We start from the raw sequence: 24,494 nt of genomic DNA, 5'->3' as shown, positions 1-24,494 counted from the left end.
AAGGCAGGGGAGGGGCAAACAATTTGAACAGATCCTTCACAAAAGAAAATATTCAACATGGCCAATAAACATATAAAAAGGTGCTCCTCTTCATTAGTCATCAGGGAAATGCAAATTAAAACCAAAATTACATACCACTGCACACCCACCAGAATGTATAAAATCTTAACAATGGAAAATGTCAAGGGTTAGTGAGGATGTAAAGCAACCACAACTCTCATACATTACTGGTGGGAGTGTAAATTGGCACAAATACTTTGGAAACTATTTTGCACTATCTGTTAAAACTAAATATACACATACCCTTTGACCCAGCAATTCTACTCCTAGTAATTCTATTCCCACCAGAAATGTGTAGTTATTTCCCTAAAAAAACATGTTCCAGAATATTCCAAACATTTCTATCCATCATAGACAAAAATTAGAAATTATCCAAATTAACATTATAATGAATAAATTGCCATTAACAACAGAATGAATAAATTGTCAGGATGGTCTACAACAACATGTAAAAATATGGGTAAATCTCACAACATAATGTTAACTGAAAAAATGGTCCATACTCGGCCCTGTGCGGTGGCTCTCGTCTGTAATCCCAGCACTTTGGGAGGCCGAGGCAGGCTGATCAAGAGATCAGGAGATCAAGACCATCCTGGCTAACATGTGAAACCCCATCTCTACCAAAAATACAAAAAATTAGCTGGGTGTGGTGGCAGGTGCCTTAGTCCCAGCTGCTGAGGCAGGAGAATGGCGTGAACCCAGGAGGCGGAACTTGCAGTGAGCAGAACAGAAATCTCACCACTGTACTCCAGCCTGGGAAACAGTGCAAGACTCCGTCTCAAAAAAAAAAAAAAAAGTCCATACTCTATGATTCCATGTCTATAAAATAAAGAGGAGAAACTAATCTATGCAAACAGAAGTCAGGATAGCAATATTCTTGTTGAGTAGAATAGCGACTGTAAAGTAAGACTGAGGGTTTCTCGGGGTCTGGAAGAATTCTGTTTATTGATCTGAGAGCGGATTTCACATATTTATTCAGTAGGGCTGCGACTAAGACAAAGTAAGCAAGGTGTCCAGGGGGCAAAATTTCAGGAGGTCCTTACTCTTGGCACCTGAGATCTTCCTTAAAATATGCTCCCCAGGCACCTTGCTTGCGTCACCCTCATCCCAGCTCTAGTGTTCAGTTTGTGAATATTTATTGAGCTGTGTCACTGATACATATGTTTTACTGTATGTTTATTATTCTTTAAAAATGTTAAGAGGATCTTGTCTATTTCACTCCATAAATAAAAATAAACTTTAAGTGGATTATAAACCTAAATGTAAAAAGAAAAATGTTAAAACTTTTAGAATAAAATATGAGAATATTATTAGTGACCTCAGGTAGAGGATTTCTTAAGGATATCCAAAAGCCCATATTAAAGGATAGACTATATTAAAGTTAAAAACTTATATTTCTCAAAAGACCTCTTAAAGAAAGTAAAAAGATGAGCCGGGCACAGTGGCTCATACCTGTAATCCCAGCACTTTGGAAGGCCTAGGCGGGTGGCTTCTCTGAGGTCAGGAGCTCGAGACCAGCCTGACCAACATGGAGAAACCCTGCCTCTACTAAAAATACAAAATTAGCTGGGCATGGTGGCACATGCCTGCAATCCCAGCTACTCAGGAGGCTGAGGCAGGAGAATCGCTTGAACCCAGGAGGCAGAAGGTTACCGTGAGCTGAGATCGTGCCATTGCACTCAGGCCTGGGCAACAAGAGCGAAACTCTGTCTCAACAAAAAAAAGAAAAGAAAAGAAAAGAAAAAAAGTGAATGGCCGGGCGCGGTGGCTCAAGCCTGTAATCCCAGCACTTTGGGAGGCTGAGATGGGCGGATCACGAGGTCAGGAGATCGAGACCATCCTGGCTAACCCGGTGAAACCCCATCTCTACTAAAAAATACAAAAAGCTAGCCGGGCGAGGTGGCAGGCGCCTGTAGTCCCAGCTACTCGGGAGGCTGAGGCAGGAGAACGGCGTAAACCCGGCAGGCGGAGCTTGCAGTGAGCTGAGATCCGGCCACTGCACTCTAGCCCCGGCGACAGAGCAAGACTCCGTCTCAAAAAAAAAAAAAAAAAAAAAAAAAAAAATACAAAAAAACTAGCCGGGCGTGATGGCGGGCGCCTGTAGTCCCAGTTACTCGGGAGGCTGAGGCAGGAGAATGGCGGGAGGCGGAGCTTGCAGTGAGCTGAGATCCAGCCACTGCACTCCAGCCCGGGCTACAGAGCGAGACTGCAGTCTCAAAAAAAAAAAAAAAAGAAAAGAAAAGAAAAAGAAAAAAAGTGAAAAGATGAGCCACAAACATGAAAAAATTATTGCAATATAAATGAGTGAAAAGGAATTATTACTAAGCACATATTTTTTAAACCATTGAGGAAAAGATAAACAACCTGATAGACAAATGCATGAAAGACATGAACAGCTGTTTAATATGAGCAAAATAGGATGGCCAAAGGAAAGAGGCACAAACACACAAATAATCAGGGAAATTCAAATTAACATCATGAGGCATTACCATTTCATATCTAGCAGACTGGCAGGAAACATAAACTCTGACAATAAGTGTTGGCAAGAATGTAGGGCACTCTCCTCCACAGGGGGTAGCAAGTAAGTTGGTACGACCACTTTGGAAAACAGTTTTGCGTTATCTAATAAAGTTGAAAATACACAAGCCTAGAACTGTTTCATATATTCCCAAGAGACATTCTTTGACAGGTGTACCAAGAGGTATGTACATTAATGTTTATAACAATTAAAAAGAATGTCTATCAAGAGTAGAATACTCTACAGCAGTGAAAATGAAAGAACAACAACACAATGGCTAAATCGCCATGTTGAGGTTCAAGCAAAAGAAGAAAATTATAGGAGAATATTCAGAGTATGATTACTTTGATATAAAAATTTAAAATGAGTAGATGTACTCATCCATGGCAAAACTATAAAGAAGAGTAAGGGAAAGGTTATCATGAAGGTCAGGAGAGTGGTTACCTTCAGGGGGCGTGCAATGAGGAAGGGATACGTGGTGACTTCTAAGGGAGTAGCAATGTTCTACATCTTAGCCTAAATGGAGGACATATGGATGTTCTTATTATTCTTTAAACTGTACATATTATTTTCATGTACTCTATTATATGTATGATATATGTCAAAATAAAATTTTTAAAAGAAATAAAGGTTCTACATATGTATACACATGTTTGAATGTGTGTGTGTGTGTGAGTGTGTGTTCCATGTATTCCGTGAAGGAAAACAAAAAGGAATCCTTAGTGGGAAAGTGACAGTAAACACTTCACTAGACTTACTAAATTCTCTCATATGTTTGGTTGGCTGAGAGAGGAACTTCAATCAACTGAGTTTACCACAAAGTCCATATAATACATATAGTTTCAACTAAATGTATGCTTGAAAAGGATTATCACATTCCTTATTTAATCTATCAGTTGAACTATGCATTCTTAGGCTGTCCTGCTTTCATTTGATAAAAAAAGAAATTAATTCTTAATTAAAAGATAAAAATCTAGCCAGGTGTGGTATAATCCTAGCACTTTGAGAGGCCAAGGCAGGAGGATCACTGGAGCCCAGGAGTTCAAGATCAGCCTGGACAACATAGGGAGGCCCTGTCTCTACAAAAACTAAAAAATTAGCTGGGTGGGGGGCACACACCTATGGTCTCAGTTACTCTGGAGGCTGAGGTGAAAGGGTCACTTGGGACCAGAAGGTCAAGGCTGCAGTGAGCTGTGATCGACTACTGCACTCCAGCACTCAAGCCTGGACAACAGAGCGAGACTCTTTCCCTAAATAAATAAATACTTAGCTGAGGCCGAGTGTGGTGGCTCATACCTGTAATCCCAGCACTTTGGGAGGTCAAAGTAGGATTGCTTGAGCCCAGGAGTTTGAGACCAGCCCTGGTAACATAGTGAGACCCTTGTCTCTACAAAAAATTAAAAAATAAAAAATTAGCCAGGTGTGGTGTCATGTGCTTATAGTCCCAGCTACTTGAGTGGCTGAGGTAGGAGGATTCCTTGATAAATTGAGGCACCAGTGAGCCATGGTTGTGCCACTGTACTTCAGCCTGGGCAACAGAGCGAGACCCTGTCTCAAAAACAACAACAACAACAAAAAACTAAGTGAAACATTCTTTTCTTAACCTTCATTTTTTTAACCCTTTCTATGTTAGCTATGTCTTCCTTGAGTGAAATTGGAAGAGGAAATTTGCACCAAAATCCAAAGTCATTTTTATGTCTAACATCGAGAAAGCACTAAAAATGATAAAAACAATCTGTTGCTTGTTTGGTTGTATTATTTACATTAATTAAATTAAAACTAGAACTAGAACCTCTTTTCAATGTATTAAACATAATACAGAGTTAAAGAACTAGAAGGAACCTTCAGAAGTTACCTAGTACAGTAATCTATCTTTAAGTAAGACTCAAATTATGTTAAGCAAATGAGTTATCATTCCAATCTTAAAATACCTCCTGAAAAGATCTTATAGCATCCCTTCCTACTGAAAATTTTTTGTCTAACTCAGAACCCTTTTAATACAATGTTGTTATGCAGTTAACATTATTATCCAGACAACAGCCAGTTACGGGTGTGGAGTTACCTAGAGCATAATGGGGCCCTAGCAAGAATCTAACTCCAAGTCTCTATTGGTGGAAATGGGAGGATAAAGGGCTCAGAGAACTGACTGTTTGGCTCCCCTGGCTCCAACCCCACCTGACTTTCCCCAGTGAGTTAGCCCCAAAGCTTGTCTTCCTCCACTTAATCAGAAGTTGACTATTAGTTGTTTTTACTCTGACTTGGGTTTATCCATGAAATTTATCTTCCCCAACTCCTACCTTCCAATTATCCCAGTATCAAGAACTGATTTATACTTCCAATGAGTATGAATAAATACCTAGAATATTTTTCAATCCTAAAAATATGTCATTTATAAATCAAGGAAAGAAAACCTCAAATTTTCTAAATTTATGATATCTTTAATAAAATAAATATATTAGAAAATCTTTTTCCTCCTAGTTATGGACAATTTCATCTAATAATAAAGTATATTTCCTTTTAGAAGATTAAACTTTTTTAGATTAAAAACTCTTTGATGTCAGAGACTGGTTTTGTTTCAGTTTTTATAGCTGGCACACTGTATTCTACCCAGGGTAGAAACTGAAAAATATCAGTTATGTTTAACTGATGCAATAGAAAATCACTAAAGCTTTGCCTTACATGGTCATTGCATTCTTCTTCCTCATCACAGTCTAGACCCTGATGGGCCAGCTCAGTAGTGCTGTTCTCCCGAAACAGATTGTTCTCCAAATCAGTCACTTTGGTAGCCTCTGTCATGACTTTTACTTTCATGCTATGAAAGCCAGTGGAGACGAATCCCACTTGCACATTGATAAGTTCCTTGTCAAACAGCAGGAAGTGTGAATTTACGTCTTCTTTAAAACCAAGGGGTTGGTAATCATGTGGGGTCACTGCGAAATGAAAAGGGCAAAAAGCCATGAAAACTGAGTTTGAATAGAACAAGTCAGATTAATCTTTCATGAGTAGCAACAGACTTCTCTTTCAGATGCTTGCAAAATCTTTCTACTTATATAAAATATTAGCTCAGCACTTAAGAAGGAATTTGTCTAAAGTTCTCTACCTACCTGCATTATAGTAGTGGAGTTTCATAGTAAGTACAACATTATTAGGAAGTGGCTCAAGGTCCTGCATCAGTATATACAATTTACGGATCAGTAGAACACTGGCTTTCTTAATATCTTCATTGTTTGTTCCACTTTCAAAGCTTGTACTGCTGCTGTGACTACGTAAAAAAAAAGCATACTTTTCGATCATATACAATATTGGCAATCTATCCCAAAAGGAACAAAACTTTTGACTATGTGATTAAATAAATATAAATTAAACATTAAGACATTTTGAGACTTTTTTTAGAATGTAAATTAGGGCAGTTGTGGTACTTTTTGCAATGTACATACAAAGACTTTCTTAAGTAGCAAATTCCCTAAAAGCATTTAAAATATCATCTTTTTAAAAATTTGATTTGCAAAAAAAATCATATACCACAATAGTAAGAACAACAAATTTGGAATTAGGTGACCTGACATCTAATATCAGCTCTGCTGATAACTAGCTGAATGACCTTGGTTAAGTCATTTAGACACACTCTAGGTCAGTTAGCTCATTTGTGAGATAAGTGTAAAGACAAACAAAATCAATCACCAGCTCTGGGCCTTTCTACCATCTGATTATCTCACAAAAGTAGCCCTTCCTCACTCTTGCATTGATTACTACAGTGGCTATTTTTCCTGCTTTTCTTCTTGTCCACACTACAAAATATTCTCCATATCACTGCTGAAATAATATTACTAATAGGAAAATCTGTTCATGTCACCTTCTTACTTAGAATTCTTCTATTATATCTATCACCTTTCAATCAAATTCAAAGACAGTGTGTATACAATTCCTTTCACAGTCCGTCACATCCTCACCTCCATCCTCATCTGCAGCTATTGCCCAGTTTCCTCTCACTCACAGTATTTGCATATGCTGTTCACTTTGCTTGTACTGTTCATTTTTCCACTTCTCTTCCTGACTGTCCTAAATTTATCCTCTAATACCTAGCTCACATGCAGACTCTTCAAGGAAGTCTTCTCTGATAATATCCTCATCTTATCCTCAGGATAACTGTCCTTCTCTAGACTGTGAGTGGCTATATCTTTCATCTCTACAGTACAGAGTTTGGTGCCCAGCTATTCAATCAACATTTGTTGAATTAATGAATGAATGAACAATTTGGACTAAATTACCTTTCAATTCTAAACTTTATCTCCAAAGTTTCCTTCCACAATTAAGTCTCGCATTTGAGTAGTTTCCAGAAAGGACCATGACTACAATATATTTACACAATGCTGTGCACATAGTTAGCTCTTAATATGAAAAATAACCCTAAGTAATTGAACTGTTGGATTTTCCCCTAACTGATCTTTGGAGACAGTGTGAATTCATGAAGCAAACATTTATTAAGTGAATACATTAGCTCCTTTTCCAATTTTGAACAACTTAAAATTTTGCCAACCAAGATTTAACCAATTCAAATGTAGGTAACCAAAATGAAGGGCTATAGGCACGTAGCTCATGGGAGCCTCCAGGATACATCAGTAAAATCATATTCAGGACTCCCATTTGAACAAATGCCTATATTTCTTCTCTAGGAAATTAATAATATGCATCATCTTCTCTCCTCCTTAGCATGTGAAAGATTTGGCCATTTTTGTTTTACTGCTTACCTCTTGGCATGTGTGCCTTCAGAACAAGAGTTTAATCTGGCCATCAGTGTATATTTTTGAGTTTTGGAGAGTAAAGGTGACTTTTTATGTGAGAAAAACGTGTATGAAAAATCCTGCTGTATAAGCTGTAAGGTATTATACAAATGTTAGCTAACAAAAGGTAATATTTTAATTTTCACTTTTGGAACTGATATTCTCTTCACATTCTAGTGCTGTCTGTAGGTTTTACAAATGGAAGGATAATTAAAGGAGTGAGTCTTGGAGAAAAGTCCTCAAGTTCATGGTAAATGATGAGCCAGAGCTGATAGTAGGGAAAATTGAAAATTAGGTCATGTCTCTCATCAGTCATTCCTTTCAGGGGCATCCATCCCCCTTACTTGGATTCCTCTACTATCCAGAGTTTTTCACCATCATCTGTACCTTCCACTACTGTGCCATCTTATCAGCAATTCTAAGCTCTCCATCCCTCCTGGAAAGTCTGAATCCAAAAGCTACTGGGAGAAAAATTAATGTTGCTCTTCAATGTCCTTGTGTTTGCTATTTAACCCATTAGGATACCTACAACTTGGAATTTTCGACTTATTGGGAAACTGCAGTGTGTTCTAATCTTTTCATACAAGGACACATAAAAATGATATTTATATGACACACTAGGGGAAGCAAATGAGAATATTTGTACATACAGGCAAATAGTCCAGGGGTATTATCTACCCTAGGCACAGTCTAGCTATATCGAGTGTGGAAAGGATCGTTATCTAGGCATAGCAGTTGAGAAACTTTGAATTAATGGCTAGACAGAGCCTTATGGAGTTATTCAATCAACATCATGTAGGCAACCTTATTAATATAATTTCTACCGTTGTGCTGCCTGCCATTTTCTCTATTCCCACCAGCTTAATCCATGGATTTCAGGAATGTAAACAATTGTTGCAGCTCCTTTTTATAATAGTGGTTTTCTGTACGGTTTGTGGGGAAATTTAAAAAGAAGTATAAGGCCTTTGGCCTCAAGAAGCTTACATTTACCTCAATCCTATTTATTTCTCATGTTCATTAAGCAGTTAGATTCTACCTGTCAAAATCCATAGTGGCTCCTTCTTTCGTGTATTTGAATTTGAACTGGTACATCTCAGTCACTTTCTACAAAAACCAAAGGAAATAAAGAAAAAAAAGAATTTAGAAAAGAAATCCAGAATCTTACCTGATCATAAGCAAGGAACATTTTCACTATGTACCTACTATACTTCCTATATAGCTGTTTGTTTCCAGTATCACATTATTCAAGAGTAACATTTCCAAATATAAAGACAACCTAGTTTTTCTCCTCCATGCTAAAAATAAATTAGATGAAAGATACTATTATTACCATTTTAAAGCTGGAAAAACAAAATCACAGAGTCATATATCTAACCCAACTAGGTAAATGACAGTGGAACCAGCTGAGAAACCATTCATTCATGTAACAAATGTTGTACTGAATGTCTACTTTATGCCAGGCACTGGAGTCACAGTGGTGAACAAGACAGAAAAGGTCCCTGTTTTTCTGGAATATACATACAACCCAGTAGGGGAAATAGTAAAAAAGTAAACAAATGAAATAAGCTAACTCCAATAGTGTAAGTGCTATGAACAAGAAGCAGATGCTGTGATAGAGGTTCATGAAGGGGACAAGTGCTGCTTTGGTTTGGAAGGGCCAAGGAAGCCCTTGCTGAAGAGGTGAGGTTTGAGTTGAGCCTCAAGGGTCAGTTATGTGCAGATCTTGGGGGTGGGGTGCCTCAGGCAGAGGGAACAGCAATGCAAAGGCTCTGAAGTGGGAAGAGACGCCTCTTCTAGGGTCAGAGAGGAGGCCCAGGGGCTGGAAACCAGTGAGCGAGGGGGAGAACCCAGGAAATGAGGTTATAAAGGAGACTATGTGGCCTTGTTGGCTATGGTAAGGGGTTTGGATTTCATTCTAAGCCAGAAGTCTACAGAAGAGTTTTAAGCAGGTGAGTTATTTGCAGTTTTTAAAACATCATCTTGGCTTCTTTAAAAGTGCATAGGGGAAGAAATAAAAACCATGAGAGCAATTAAGAGGCTACTGCAATAATTCAGGGAAGACTACAACGGCAACAGGAAAACTAGAAAAAATTAGAAAAGGAGCCCTGATCTCTGACATCAAGTCTTGTTTTTTCAGTCCTGCACTAAAAACTAGATACTACTACTATCTGCTCTCCTCACTGTTAAGAAAACTAGAAATAAAGAGGGACAAATTTCCTCATAAGAGACAGATTCCATTTAAAATAAAATGAATGTCTGGCCGGGCATGGTGGCTCACGCCTATAATCCCAGCATTTTGGGAGACTGAGGCAGGCAGCTCACTTGAGGTCAGGAGTTCAAGACCAGCCTGGCCAATGTGGGGAGACCCTGTCTCTACCAAAAATACAAAAATTAGCCGAGTGTGGTGGTGCACACCTGTAATCCCAGCTACTCAGGAGGTTGAGGCAGGAGAATCGCTTGAACCCAGGAAGCAGAGGTTGCAGTGAGCCAAGATTGTTCCTCTGCACTTCAGCCTAGGTGACAGAGCAAGACTCCATCTCAAAAAATGAATAGAATAGAACAGAATAGAAAGAATAAAATAAACTGAAATATAAAAATAAATAAATAAAATTTAAAAATAAATAAAATAAAATAAAATAAACATCCAGTAGTTGAAGCAAATGTTTGGTCCAGATATGTCATACAGTATGTCTACAGAGCTGGAGAAGTACTAATGACAAGTAAAGGGTATAAGCTTAAAACAAAACACAAAAAATGTCCTTTATTCATCTGGTTCAGTATTTGATCCTTGATAATGTGAGAATGAGGATGTCAGACTGATCAGAAAAAGTTTCAGTGTTTCTGTTACTTTAAGCCTCCCAGCTTTGCTCATCTTAAACCTTAACATGAAACTTAATTACAGGTTATCAGGTCTTGGGAAAATTGGCTCATGATGCTTAAACTCTGAGGAGATTGATTTGTAACGGAGTTAATTTTAAAAGATAAAAATATTTTCCTAATAAGACAGTCCACTTGAGAAATCAAATCAAGTTCAGAAAACTGCTTTGTAAATACAATAGGAGAGACAGATGAGATTAGAGGAGCCTATAGCAACAGGTTCACTCCAGATAGGCGAGATGAACAGAGTCCTCTCTTAGCCAACGCTGGATGTCATTGCTCTGCCAAGCAAACAATGCCCATTCTTCCTGCCTGCCCATGTTTCTCAATCAACTCTAGCCTTTTAATGCTCTGAGTGATCTTTTGTTTTTTTAAAATTGTAACAAGAGTAGGTTGTTTTAGTAGTTGATAATTTTATTTACACTTTATTATTTGATCCCTGAAGCAACTAGTAAAAGTTATATTTATAATTGTTTTACAGAAGATGCCAATCCTTAATTAACTTCAGTCTGACTCTGGCTTATCCAGGAAGGCATATTTACAGCAGGCACTATTCTTAACACCTCATATAACACTTTGCAGACTAATGTGTTGCCTAATAAAGATGAACCATTGAACTGCTCATCAGTGGTTTCTATGAATCATACTAAATATAGTCACATAAGCCAAAGCAGCAGCATATGCAGCCTTTCCTTCTGCCTCCACATTGCAACCCATTGGCAAGACTTTTCAGGTCTACCTCTAAAGCAAATCGCAAGTCCATCTGATACTCATTGTCTGTTCTGTAGCCAAAAGGAGTTTTTGAAAATACAAATCAGACCATGTCACTCCTTTGCTTAAAATCCCTTTAGCTTCTCACCACCCTTAAAATAAAATCCAAAAGTTATGTTGATTTGCAAGGCCCTACTCATCTGTCCCTTGTCTCCCTCTCTGACCTTACCTCTGGTCACTTTCCCTTGCACTCAGCTAAGCTCTAGGCTCATAGTACATTTTCTATGCTCAAACTCCCAAGATTCCTTCCTGCCTTAGGGCTTTTGCACAGCTATACTCTGGAACATGCGGTCTCCAGTTAATGATAATAATAATATTCAGGCACTGCCCTAAACATTTTACATCAGTTCATTCTTGTGTAACCAACACTCTGAAGTAGATATTATTCTCATTATTGATGAAGCTAGTAAGTGGTAGAACCGCGATTTGACTCCAGTACCTGTGATGTTAACTATGGTGTTATTTGGCCTGTCACATGTCATTGCCCCTCACAAGGTTGCATGGGCTGACTCCTTCTGGTTATTCATCTCAGCTCAAACAGTAGCCTCTCAGGGATGCCTCCTAGGAATTGCCCAATCTAACACAGCCATCCAATCCCTCCTTCTTCATTCTCCACTTCAGCACTCTCTAGTACATTATCTTTTTAAAAGATTTTCTTCATAGCACTATGTCTATCTTAAATTCTTTGTACTAATTTTTATTTATTTATTTATTATTTATCCTACCTCATAAGAATGTAGGCTTCTAGAGAGCAGGGATCTTGCCTATCCCATTCACTCCTGTGTTTTTATACCTTGAACAGTGCTAGGCACATAAAAGGGACCCAATTAATATTTGCCAAATGAATAAATATTTGGCCAGAGTAGAGTTCATGCTTATTTAGGATTTCATCCTATAAAGAAATTGTCCAAAATAAAGTATATTGTGGCTAGAAACAGGGGCCACTTACAGTTAAGCTCATGAAGCAGTCTATTAAAAGTGAGTGTTGGCCAAGTGCAGTGGCTCACACCTGTAATCCCAGCATTTTGGGAGGCTGAGGAAAGGGAATCCTTTGAGACCAGCTGGGGAAACATAACCCCATATTTCCAAAAATTTTTAAAAATAACTGGGCATCGTGGTGAACAACTGCAGTCTCAGCTACTTGGGAAGCTGAGGTAGGAGCATCGCTTGGGCCTAGAAGGTCAAGGCTGCCATGAGCCAAGATCACACCACTGCACTCCAGCCTGGGTGACGGAGGGAGAGCCTGTCTCTTAAAAAAATGAAAAATAAAGAGTGTTGATCACCTCTAATGCTAAAGAGGCACAAAGGAATAGATAGTGAAACCATAAGATTTATGCCTTCACAATATTCATATATAATAATTCCATATGGTCTTCCATGCATTAAGTTGCATAAATCTTTCTTATTTACATTTTGTCTTACATGATTTACTCATACTTGCTACTCATTTTGTAGTGTGTGCCTATAGAAAAGCTACATTATCACTCTTCTCTATTTTAGTACTTAGTTTACTTAGATGCTTACTTTTGTTGGTCATCTTCCTCATGAGATAGAGCAACCAGAACAAAACTTCAAGCACAGAAGTACCGTAACTTCGTGGAATGCTGAAAACTCAGTCTTCTGAACTAGGGACACACACTTTTTTGATTTAAGCCAGAGGTTCTCAATTGTGCTGCAAATTTTAATCCACCTGTCCAGTGTATTTTTGCTTCAGGCATATATAAACATTGTTATTGTTTGTGCAATTTTGTTTAGGAAAGGATATACTTCCAGGCATACAACTGAAGAAACATGGCACAATACAAGATAAATGCCAAAGAAGATGTTTATGTTAGAATGTTGTTTTGTGAGTACATAAAAGAATGAGATCAGGGAGGTAAGTAATTTTATCAGTGACTTGATGCTAAATAGCAATCATAAAATAATGTAACTTGTGGATGCTCTTTGTGCCCTATGAACATTGCTATATCACAGTAGTAGTTACATTGTAATTATTACTGATTTGTTTGGGCTCTTTTGAGTGTTTTAGTATCATCCAATATGCTACTGAATTTTTTAGTAATAAAAAGTATACCATGAACACACAGGTTAGGAATCACTACCTACCCATAAGGGGAACACTCTGTAAACATTCAAAATATTTTTTTCCTGGGTCATAAATGATAGCTCAAAACTTACCACATAACAAGCTTTTGTTTCCTAATTTCATTATTATATATGCTCGCATTTCTTCCCACTCTGTAATACTTTTTTTGTAATTAAACTCAATTTGCTTAGCATTTCACTACCCCCCCAAAAAAACACTGGTTTCAAACTAGGAAGTTTTAATGCATAAGAAAACATGATAAATACTACACTAAGAAAATGACCAATTTAGTAACTATCAGAAGGTTTTATTTTGGGAAACTTCCCTTCAAACTTACAGTGTGGTGGGGAAGCATTTTGAAATGAAACAAGAGGCCGGGCGCAGTGGCTCAAGCCTGTAATCCCAGCACTTTGGGAGGCCGAGACGGGCGGATCACAAGGTCAGGAGATTGAGACCATCCTGGCTAACATGGTGAAACCCCGTCTCTACTAAAAAATACAAAAATCTAGCCGGGCGAGGTGGCGGGCGCCTGTAGTCCCAGCTACTCGGGAGGCTGAGGCAGGAGAATGGCGTAAACCCGGGAGGTGGATCTTGCAGGGAGCCGAGATCCGGCCACCGCCCCGGGGGCCGGGGGAAAACTCGGGACCCCGGCTCAAAAAAAAAAAAAAATGGAACAAGAGACAAAGAAATAAAAGATAGAACTAGTTTGGGCATTGAGGAATTTCTACCTACTGTATGTAACAGTTTTCTTACCCCTTGCTTAAACAGCTACATGTCATCTTGCAAAGAAAGAGTATTAAGAGCTAAAAATGCATAATTTAGTCTAGAATAGCACCAGTTAGGCCAAATATGTAGCCTTAGAGAATGAAAATTGCTAAGTAAAGAAAAAGGAAAGAAAGCTAGGAGAAAGACAAAGAGAGTAAAATGAGAAGAGAACACAAGTTTTCTCCCTCCATTTCTGTGCCACAGCCACATTCTAAGTGGTACAACTATTATGTGTCCAAGACTATGAGACAAGACGCCTGTCCTCAAGAATTCACAGTCTGGGCCGGGCATCATGGCTCATGCCTGTAATCCCAGCACTTTGGGAGGCTGAGGAAGGCAGATCACTTGAGGTCAGGAGTTTGAGACCAGCCTGGCCAACATGGTGAAACCCCATCTCTACTAAAAATATAAAAATTAAAATTATAAAAAATATAAAAATTAGCCGGGCATAGTGGTGCATGCCAGTAGTCCCAGCTACTCAAGAGGCTGAGGCAGGAGAATTGCTAGAACCTGGGAGGCAGAGGTCACAGTGAACCAAGATTGCACCACTGCTCTCCAGCCTGTGTGACAGAGTGAGACTCTAAAAAAAAAAAGAAGAAGAAGAAGAAGAATTCACAATCTGGTTGAGGAGATTAAGTAATCAATATGAATCAATTGAGAGTGTTAAATTGTGGGTTTCTGGGTTTCTGCTGGAAAAAGAATTTAAAGAAAGAAGTTAGTATAAACCAAACAGCCAAAGAGGCTTACATATAAGATTTGAACATAGTTGGTCTTGAAGATGAGTCGGATACCCTAAACAGAGGGCAGAAATCTAAAGAGAGAAGTAAAGAGGTAAAACTCTGAAAATCTGTGAAAACATGAAAAGGGGGAGAATTTAATTGGCATAAAAGAAAATTAGAGTTATGCCATATCTCATTTATTTTCCCAAAAGGCCATAAACAGAAAGGATTCATAATCAGTTTAAATAAATAATAAAATGTGGTTTTACATGACTCAGAAAAAAAAGTCCATAAAAATTAAATTTTAAAAATTTTTAAGAAAAAAATGTGGTTTTATACATTTATACATTAAGAGACTCTTAATGCCAACAGGTTAGGGAATAGGTTCAGTTTTTCTCAATGCCTTTTTTCCCCAATACCCTTAGATAGTTTTTGAAAAATCTCATAATAAGAGATTGGTCAAGTTTAGAGTAAAATATACTGAAAGAGCCCACTATGAGTTCCTCTGCTCATATGGTAGTCTAGCAACATAATATATAGCCTCAACTCAGAAAAACATCTTAAAATATTATATACATATACTACCCACCTATATGTTTGTGTGTGTTCTTACCTCAGATCCCATGGGATTTGTATAAAGCTGTATAAGGGAAAATAAACAGCATTCAATTTCTGGAATTTACTAGATTACGCCTCATGAAATACATTTTTTATATAGAGTTCAATTGTGCTCTACTAGTTGAGTACAGACATATATTTTGAGCTAGAGATAGGATATGCTTATTTTGTGAACGTAGAGTCTTTAGAATATTCTGTGAACATTGAATAAAAGGAAATTAATAATGAAGCATTCATAATTACCATGACTGAGCTACAAATAAATTCTAAATAATCCATTATGGTTTAAAATTTGTTCAATAAATCATAGACCTAAGACTCTCAATGGTATTTTCTCATTTTCTATTCTTAACTATGTATACCATGTTAAACTCAGAGGTATACAAAATTTCAAGAGTCTACCAAAGTTCAAAAACAAAAAATTTGGAGTCTGTAAAGTAACTAAAAAAATAAAATCCTGAGAACCAATAAATGAAGCAGATAGTACAGCCTATATATCTTCCCAGGTGTTATACCAAAGAAATATACAATTCATAATCTTTTATTAAAACTTCTGATAGATCCTGTTTTTAATTCCAAGGCAGATAAAAAGAAAAAGTCAGGGAGGAAGGGGGAGAGTACTGTTTTAATGTTTCACTGGCCAGAAGACAATGAAATAGAGACAGAGGCTTGGTCTTTAAATGAGTGTGTACTTACTGTCAGTACTGCCATACGTAGCTTCAAGAGAAAGAAAAATATTATTATTATATACTTGCACCTATGTTATCATTCTTTTCAATAGACTAATTAAAATATTATTTCAGAGAGGTTTGAAAGATTTGGGTAGGAAAAAAATATCCAGAAGACCAGAACAAAAAGGATACAGTCATCACTCAGTATTTGAGAAGGAATTAGTTCCAGGACTCCCTATGAATACCAAAATCCATGTGTACTCAAGTACCTCAGGGAGTATATGAAAAAGCCCTCCGTATCTGGGTTTCACATCTGCAGATACTGTATTTATTTATTTATTTTTATTTTTTATTTTATTTTTTGTTTTTGAGACAGAGTTTCACTCTGTCGCCCAGGTTAGAGTGTTGTGGCATGATCTCAGCTCACTGCAACATCTGCCTCCCAGGTTCAAGGGATTCCCCTCCTGAATAGCTGGGATTATAAGTGTCCACTACAATGCCTGGCTAATTTTTGTATTTTCTTTTCCTTTTCTTTTTTTTTTTTTTTTTTTTTTTGAGACAGAGTCTTGCTCTGTTGCCCAGGCTGGAGTATAGTGGTGTGATCTCAGCTCACTGCAAGCTCCACCTCCTGGGTTCACACCATTCTCCTGCCTCAGCCTCCCAAGTAGCTGGGACTACAGGCACCCACCACCACATCTGGCTAATTTTTTGTATTTTTAGTAGAGACAGGGTTTCACCGTGTCAGCCAGGATGCTCTTGATCTCCTGACCTCATGATCTGCCCGCCTTGGCCTCCCAAAGTGCTGGGATTACAGGCATGGCCACCACAGCCGGCCTAAGTTTTGTATTTTCAGTAGAGATGGGGTTTTGCCATGTTGGCCAGGCTGGTTGTGAACTCCCGACCTCAAGTGATCCTCCCACCTTGGTCTCCCAAAGTGCTGGAATTACAGGTATGAGCCACTGCGCCCAGCCTGTGTTTTCTTTTTCTTTCTTTTTTTTTTTTTTTTTTTGAGTCACCAGGCTGGGTACAGTAGCACGATCTTGGTTTACTGCAACCTCCACCTCCTGGGCTCAAGCGATTCTCCTGCCTTAGCCTCCTGAGTAGCTGGGATTACACACGTGCACCACCACGCCCAGCTAATTTTTGTATTTTTAGTAGACACGGGGTTTCACCAAGTTGGCCAGGATGATCTCGATCTCCTGACCTTGTGATCCACCCGCCTCAGCCTCCCAAAGTGCTGAGATTACAGGCGTGAACCACTGCCCTGGCCCCGGCCTGTATTTTCAATCCACCTTTGGTTGCAGATGTGGAAGTCACAGATATAGAGGGCCAACTGTATTTATTGAAAATAATCCATATATAAGTGAACCCGTGAAGCTCAAACCCATGTGGTTCAAAGGTCAACTGTACTTTTTTCTGGGAGGGTCACAATTAACTTTATGCTAAAATTATATGAAGCCAGGTGCGGTGTCTCACGCCTATAATCCTAGCACTTTGAGAGGCCAAGGTGGGTAGACTGCCTGAGCTCGGGAGTTTGGGACCAGCCTGGGAAACATGGTGAAACCCTGTCTCTACTAAAATACAAAAAATTAGCCAGGCGTGGCTGCTTGTGCCTGTAATCGCAGCTACTTGGGAGGCTGAAACAGGAGAATAGCTTGAATTTGGGAGGCAGAGGTTGCAGTGAGCTGAGATCGCGCCGTTGCACTCCAGCCTGGGCGATAGAGAGAGATTCCATCTTAAAAAAAAAAGTATACATTCACAATTTGATAGCAGTTTTTTTGCATTATAAAGAGGAATTTCCCAGATATCTGAAAACTGATTCTTTCCTATAATTTTTTTCTTTTTTTCTCTCCATTTCTGAAAGACTAGCATTTTTAAATTGATACATAATAGTTGTACATATTTTGGGGGTACATGTGATATTTTGATACCTGTATATAAAGTGTAATGAGTTCAACTGTATTTTAAATCATTTCTAGATTACTTATAATACCTAATACCATGTAAATGCTATATAAATACTTGTCACACTGTATTTTTATTTGTATTATTTTTTATTGTTGTACTGTTATTTTTTCTAAATATTTTCCAGTCGGTTGAATCTGTGGCTGTAGAATGCTCTGATACACGGAGGGCCAACTGTACTAACTATTCATTCATTCAAGTGAGAGTCTATCACATACACAGGGCTCTGCTAGAGAGGAGAGGGACACAAAAAAGATAACTATCCTCTCAAAAAGTTATATTCTAGTTCTGGAGGCAAAAGGTATACAAAATAATTCAGTATTACTAAATAAATATGCAACAAGTACCTCAAAAAGTGTCCCATTTGAAACTAATCTACTAAAGTAAAAATGTCTTATATGTCTATAAAGTCCTTGTCCTCTCTACATATACACTACTATGAACAGATTATCTCTTCTTGGAAGAGTAATATATAGAGATAGAAATATAATCAAGCCAATGATAATTGTTTTTAAAAACTAGAATACAAATCAGAAAATTTCAGGCTAGGCACAGTGGTTCTTGCCTGTAATCCCAGCACTTTGGGAGCTCAAGGTGGGCGAATCACTTGAACCCAGGAGTTCAAAGTCAGCCTGGGAAACATGGTAAGATGCCATCTTCACAAAAAGTAAGATAATTAGCTAGGCATGGTGGTGCACTCTTGTGGTCCTAGCTACTTGGGAGGCTGAGACAGGCAGATTGTTTGAGGCCTGGAAATTGAGGCTGCAGTGAGCCATGATTGTGCCAATGTACTCCAGCCTAGGCAACAGAGTGAAACCCTATAAGAAAGAAAGAGAAGGCCGGGCACAGTGGCTCATGCCTGTAATCCCAGCACTTTGAGAGGCTGAGGAAGGCGGGTCACGAGGTCAGGAGTTCGAGACCAGCATGGCCGACATGGTGAAACCCCATCTCTACTAAAAACACAAAAAATTAGCCAGGCGTAGTGGCAGGCGCCTGTTATCCCAGCTACTCGGGAGGCTGAGGCAGGAGAATAGCTTGAACCCGGAAGGCGGAGGTTGCAGTGAGCCAAGACGATGCCGCTGCACTCCAGCCTGTGCAGCAGAGACTCCAAAGAAAAAGAAGAAAGGAAAGAAGGAAGGAAGGAGAAAAGAAAAGAAAAAGAAAGAAAAGAGAGAGGAAGAAAAGGAAGGAAGGAAAGAAGGAGGGAAGGAGGGAAAGAGAGAAAGAAAAGAAAGAAAAAATTTCAGAACCACAATTTCATATCAAAGGACTAAAACTTTACTGCCACTTTGTGGCCATTTTGATTACTGCATATAAACTCATACATTAATTAATTGAGTTCATTTATTTATGCATTCATTCAAAAATAGACATGGCTGCTATCTCAGGGAATATTCAGACTACCAGGGGAGAACAACAGTAAACAACAAAAAAATAGGAAAGATAGCTATATCATTATCATCGTGTTCATTGCTATGAAGCAGCAGCATGGGGTGCTATGAGAACATAAAATAAAGGGACCATCTAGGCTGGGGAGGAGGGTGTCAGGGAAGGCCTCCCTAGGGAAGTAAATATTTAAGCTGAGACTTGAAAGACAAATTTGAGTTAGCCAGGCAAGGTGTATGGGGCAGGGGAGAGAAGTTTCTAGGCAAGAGGAACAATATATGCAAAGGTAAAAGGAGCTTGGCATGTTCTAGATTGCTTGTGTGGCTTGAACATGGGAACAACAGTGATACCTTGGAAGGCAGACAGGAATCATATAGGCCTTGCAGACCATGTGAAGGACTCTGAACTTTATTTTAAAAGCTGTGGAAAATGTTTAGACAAAAGAACAACATGATCAGACTTGGGTTTCTGAAAGTATGCAGTGTGGACAGTGGATCGGAACGGTGAGGAACTGAGAATGGGAATAAGGAAACAAGCTAGGTAACTATATACAATATAGTCTCTTTTTTTTTACAATAATTATCTACAACACTGATATGTGTTTATTTTAAAGAATTCAAGCAGGCCGGGCGCGGTGGCTCAAGCCTGTAATCCCTGCACTTTTGGGAGGCCAAGACGGGCGGATCACGAGGTCAGGAGAGTGAGACCATCCTGGCTAACACGGTGAAACCCCGTCTCTACTAAAAAAATACAAAAAACTAGCCGGGCGTGGTGGCGGGCACCTGTAGTCCCAGCTATTCGGGAGGATGAGGCAGGAGAATGGCGTAAACCCGGGAGGGGGAGCTTGCAGTGAGCTGAGATCCGGCCACCGCACTCCAGCCTGGGTGACAGAGCGAGACTCCGTCTCAAAAAAAAAAAAAAAAGAATTCAAGCATAATATAAAGTACAAAATAAGTATAAAAATCACCCAAAACTGAAACCGCATCTCTACTTAAAAATACAAAAATTAGCCAGGCGTGGTGGCACACACCTATAGTCCCAGCTACTCGGGAGGCTGAGGCAGAAGAATCACTTAAACTCGGGAGGCGGAGGTTGCAGTGAGCCAAGATTGCGCCACTGCACTCCAGCCTGGGCAACAGAGGGAGACTCCATCTCAAAAAAAAAGAAAAAAAAAAATCACCCAAAATTTCACAACTAGAAATAATCATGTTCTTACAGGGGAACATCTTTCAAGATCTCTAGATACTCAAATTTGATTTTACTCAAACTATTTTCATTTATTTACATATTTATTTGAGATGAAGTTTCACTCTGTCGCCAGGCTAGAGTGCAGTGGCATGGTCTCAGCTCATTGCAACCTCTGCCTCCTAGGTTCAAGCAATTCTCCTGCCTCAGCCTCTCGAGTAGCTGGGATTATAGGCACAAGCCACCATACCCAGCTAACTTTTTGTATTTATAGCAGAAATACAAGGTGTCACCATGTTGCCCAGGCTGGTCTCAAACTCCTGGGTTCAAGAGGTTCACCCGCCTCAGCCTCCCAAAGTGCTGGGATTACAGGTATGAGTCACTGTGCCTCAAACTACTTTTAAAACATATCGTACCAGCTACAAGATCACCTGAGGAAAGTTATAAAAGATTAACAACTGAAAAACAGCCGGGCGCGGTGGCTCAAGCCTGTAATCCCAGCACTTTGGGAGGCCGAGACGGGCGGATCACGAGGTCAGGAGATCGAGACCATTCTGGCTAACACGGTGAAACCCCGTCTCTACTAAAAAAAATACAAAAAAAAACTAGCCGGGCGAGGTGGCGGGCGCCTGTAGTCCCAGCTACTGGGGAGGCTGAGGCAGGAGAATGGCGTAAACCCAGGAGGCAGAGCTTGTAGTGAGCTGAGATCCGGCCACTGCACTCCAGCCTGGGCCACAGAGCGAGACTCCGTCTCAAAAAAAAAAAAAAAAAAACTGAAAAACAATATAAATACTATTTACTTAAGAGACTAAGTCATCTATCTAAAATTTTGTCTTTTGATCTCCCCAAAACAAGTTATTTTGACTGAGTCAGTCATACGGGTAGTCATTTAGTAAAATAAATGTATCAAACTAGCTAGATACCCTTTGTACATTATACTGCTATTTTAGTACATGTAATACTTATAATATTTTATTTAAGAAGTAACTCTTACTATTATATTATGACTTCCCTGAGAGTGGAATCACATTTTACTCTCATTATTATCTCATCCAATGCCTAGGCACAATGTCTGGCACAGATTAAATAGCCGATGTATAAAGAATGAATGTTTAACACATACATAGCGTTTGTTATGTGCCAGGCATTGTTCTAAACATTTTAGATCAGCGGTTTTCAAATTATGGTCCCTAGACCAGCAGTCAAGAGCATCACTTGTAATTTGTCTGAAATGCAAATTCTTACATCAGAATATTGAGGTGAGGCTTGACAACCTGTGTTTTAACAAGTCCTCCAGGTGATTCTGATGCAAGCTAAAGTTTGAGAACCACTGCTTTAGATTATTAACTCATTATCAAATAACCTTAACAAGTGGATTCTATTATTATCCCCATCTTATATGCAAAGAAACTAAGGTACCAAAAGGTAGGTTGCTTGCCAAAGGCCACACGGGTATTAAGTGACAGAACTGGGATTCTTCAGACCATCTGACTCCAAAACTTGAACTTCTAACTATATTGTACTGCCCATCAATGAGGAACAGTCAGGAAATGTCACTAAATGAATGGATGAAGGGGGAATGAATGAGCACTGTTCAGTATAACAGTGATGGCCTTCTCCCCCTCTCAATCTGTCCAAATATTTAGGGCCTTCAAAGCTCAAAAGCTATTTTCTCTCAAAAGATTTCTCTCATGTTCCTCACAGGGTATAGTGCCTCCTTTCCCATACTTCCCATTGCATATGATCATTATCTTTCTTTAGGCATTCATGACTTTCTAATGAGCATTATAGGGGTGATCAAAATATCTCTGATATTTTTACATTAAAATATCAAATTGACATAAAAAATCAATATATAGGCTGGGTGCAGTGGCTCATGTCTGTAATCCCAGCACGTTGGGAGGCTGAGTTGGGCAGATCACTTGAGGTCAGGAGCTCGAGAGCAGCCTGGCCAACATGGTGAAACACCGTCTCTACTAAAAATACAAAAATTAGCCAAGTGTGGTGGTGCATGTCTGTAATCTCAGTTACTTAGGAGGCTGAGGCAGGAGCATTGCTTGAACCTGGGAGGTGGAGGTTGCAGTGAGCCAAGATCGCGCCACTGCACTCCAGCCTGGGCGACAGAGTGAGACTCTGTCACACACTCACAAAAATAAATAAATAAATATGTAAAGCCCAATATGACATAGATGCTGGCCAGTCAGAAAGGATGTCAATTTAGCTCTAGAGCTGGGCTCCTGGAAGCAACCCTTGGACTAGATATTAACCTTTTGGTTACTGGATTTTGGAGTGTTCTGGAGATATCCCAAAAGAGACACTGGTAAAGTGATGTGGAGGATATTGATAGGGAGCCATATGAGGTCTCAGAAAAGCAGCAATTTACCATTCAATACAGAAATATTTCAATATTTTAAGAGCAGATACAGCTGAGTCAGTATGTAACAGCTGATCATCAGCCCTGCATATGAATATCACTTATCTTCTGCCAAGGTCTATAAGCTCTTTCCCACTTCTGTTTTATCTTTGTATCCCTAGGTCCCTCTAGTCAGTGTTGAATAAATCATAAGTAACAAATGTGCAGTGGAAATAGAAATATATGAATGTGCTAAATAATCTAGTGTAAGGCTTTCTGACCTCAAGATTTCTTAAAGGAACAGGAATTGAGGAGTAAAAAGAAGACATAGATGGAGAAAATGGGGAAAAGCAGTGGTGGAAATTTCAAATATTTATAGGCCTTGGCTGCCACTGGAGAGCAGCAGCCATGGCTCTGCTCTACCTTACAGCCATGGGACTCAACAAGGGCCACAAGGTGGCCAAGAATGTGAGCAAGGCCAGGCCTAGCTGCCACCACAGGTGCCTGACCAAACACACCAAGTTCATGTGGGATATGATCCGACAGGTGTGTGGCTTCACCCTGTATGGGCAGCATCCCATGAAGTAGCTCAAGGTCTCCAAGGACAACTGGGCCTTCAAGTTCATCAAGAAAAAGGAGGGAATACACATCCGCACCAAGAGGAAGTAGGAGGAGCTGAGCAATTTCCTGGCCGCCATGAGGAAAGCCGCTGCCAAGGACTGAGCCCCCTGCCTTGCCCTGCCCTCTGCTCATAATAAAAGCTCCACAGGAAAGAAAAAAAGAAAGAAAAAAGAAATTTCATTTATATACATCTTGTCTCTTCAACTAGGACTAGAGCCTCCATTCTGTACGCCCTTCATAGCTGTCTTGGGCAGCATGAAAGATCAGATGCACTTAAAATTTAAGCTACATATTTTTAAAAATCTGAGGTACAATACTAGTACAATACTACCTATTGTAAAGGAATAGATTATACTTATGAACTAAATATAGTTACCAAAATAACTAAGACAGAATAAAAACCAATTATTCAAGTCCATTTTTTTCCTTTCATATCTGCAAATTGAATCACCACTATTCTAAATATGTTCAATGCACTAAATGCCAGATTCTTGTCTCTCCTGTCCCACATCCTGTGGATCTCTTCCGGTGACTTCAGAGGAAACTCTGTGGTCAAAAAGATATGAGTATGTAAAAGAGAAAAATGAGTTTTCTTTCTAATTGATGCAAAGGAGACATCAACAGGACAATAAAGACATAACAAGAAATTAGTTTATGAATGCAAATGTAGACACTTATACTGTTAAACACAACGAAATAAAAGTCTAATTTCTTTTTATAAAGAATAAAAGACAAGCCTTTGATTCCAGTGTAAGTTTAAAAACATTCTTACGTATCTCTTTTCCAAAGCATCAAAACAACCTTGAATCCTGTCAAGAAATAAATATTTGATGTCAATTGGACCACATGCAAAGCCAAAATAATTCCAAGTACAGAATTCATTTGCACTTTTTGCTTTGATATACATTAAGTTAATAACCATTTTAGCGGGGCGCGGTGGCTCAAGCCTGTAATCCCAGCACTTTGGGAGGCCGAGACGGGCGGATCACGAGGTCAGGAGATCGAGACCATCCTGGCTAACACGGTGAAACCCCGTCTCTACTAAAAATACAAAAAACTAGCCGGGCGAGGTGGCGGGCGCCTGTAGTCCCAGCTACTTGGGAGGCTGAGGCAGGAGA

The 24,494-nt window shown here is 39.2% G+C and overlaps 1 protein-coding gene and 1 pseudogene across 6 annotated transcripts in view; one reads left to right on the top strand and one right to left on the bottom strand.

Moving 5' to 3' along the window:
- The window catches only part of HORMAD2 (HORMA domain containing 2), a 145,593-nt gene that overhangs the window by 51,314 nt on the left and 69,785 nt on the right, over positions 1–24,494 (bottom strand). For 3 of the 6 annotated variants that reach the window (XM_023190749.2, XM_023190747.2, XM_031934629.1), the window contains 6 exons: positions 24,149–24,185; positions 15,892–15,912; positions 15,191–15,217; positions 8,396–8,463; positions 5,683–5,840; positions 5,258–5,508 (listed from right to left, as the gene is read on the bottom strand). In XM_023190749.2, coding sequence (XP_023046517.1) covers positions 5,258–5,508; positions 5,683–5,840; positions 8,396–8,463; positions 15,191–15,217; positions 15,892–15,912; positions 24,149–24,185 — 562 coding nt within the window. Of the gene's footprint in view, positions 1–5,055; positions 5,509–5,682; positions 5,841–8,395; positions 8,464–15,190; positions 15,218–15,891; positions 15,913–24,148; positions 24,186–24,494 lie in introns of those variants that run through there. The other 3 variants (XM_026448661.1, XM_023190746.1, XM_023190750.2) reach the window with 2 other exon arrangements.
- On the top strand, positions 23,164–23,478 carry LOC111525339 (annotated as a pseudogene).

Source organism: Piliocolobus tephrosceles, chromosome 19, assembly GCF_002776525.5.
Source record: "Piliocolobus tephrosceles isolate RC106 chromosome 19, ASM277652v3, whole genome shotgun sequence".
NCBI classification, from domain to species: Eukaryota; Metazoa; Chordata; class Mammalia; order Primates; family Cercopithecidae; genus Piliocolobus; species Piliocolobus tephrosceles.
Note: the sequence above shows the minus strand (reverse complement) of the source record. Positions and strands in the feature narration are given on the sequence as shown.